The following is a 552-nucleotide window of genomic DNA, read 5'->3' as shown; positions in this document are numbered from 1 at the left end:
TCCTCGGTGCGCATGGCGCCGGTCACGCCGGGCGTGGGAGCGGCTGCACAGAGCCCCGTCCGGCCGCGTCCGCCCCGTCCCGCTGCGGCCAAAGTCCGGCCGCGGCCGCAGCTGCGCGGGCCCGGAGCCCCCGGGATTGCCGCTTACAGGAGCTCTCTAAGCACAGACACAGCATTTATTTTAGAAAGGATTTTGTTTATTCTTTCCACAAATTCAGCACGCCAAGGAGGTAACACCAATATTTTTTAAGACAGTAAAATTTACATGAACACGCCCACCTAAGACATATTCTCCGCCTACCTGATGCATATTTATATAATGACATAACTTTAGGCCGGGTTTGAAACACAAAATTCTTTTCTTTATTGAAAAGGAAAGACTTTATTTTGTCGAAGTGACCTGGCACCAGCTACGCCTACAAAGGGTGCGAAGGATGGGGGGGGATAATCCCGGTTGGAGGCATCACCGGGACAGGACCGGGATGGGGCCGGGCCGGGGTCGGGACGGGACCGGGATGGGACCGGGGCGGGGCGGGTCCAGCGGGGCGTCCCC

At 57.6% G+C, this 552-nt stretch overlaps 1 protein-coding gene across 1 annotated transcript in view; it reads right to left on the bottom strand.

The window, feature by feature from the left end:
* LOC106631803 (multidrug resistance-associated protein 6-like) overlaps positions 1-309 on the bottom strand; it is a 21502-nt gene extending 21193 nt beyond the window's left edge. The window contains exons 1-2 of the mRNA XM_014306787.2: positions 301-309; positions 13-156 (exon numbers count right to left, since the gene is read on the bottom strand). Of these exons, the coding sequence (XP_014162262.1) occupies positions 13-156; positions 301-309 (153 nt within the window). The remainder of the gene's footprint in view (positions 1-12; positions 157-300) is intronic.
* Positions 310-552: the final 243 nt, after the last annotated feature.

The sequence above is a fragment of the Geospiza fortis genome, unplaced genomic scaffold, assembly GCF_000277835.1.
Source record: "Geospiza fortis unplaced genomic scaffold, GeoFor_1.0 scaffold237, whole genome shotgun sequence".
Lineage (NCBI taxonomy): Eukaryota > Metazoa > Chordata > Aves > Passeriformes > Thraupidae > Geospiza > Geospiza fortis.
The sequence above is the reverse complement of the archived record's forward strand: the minus strand, read 5'-3'. Positions and strand labels throughout refer to the sequence as shown.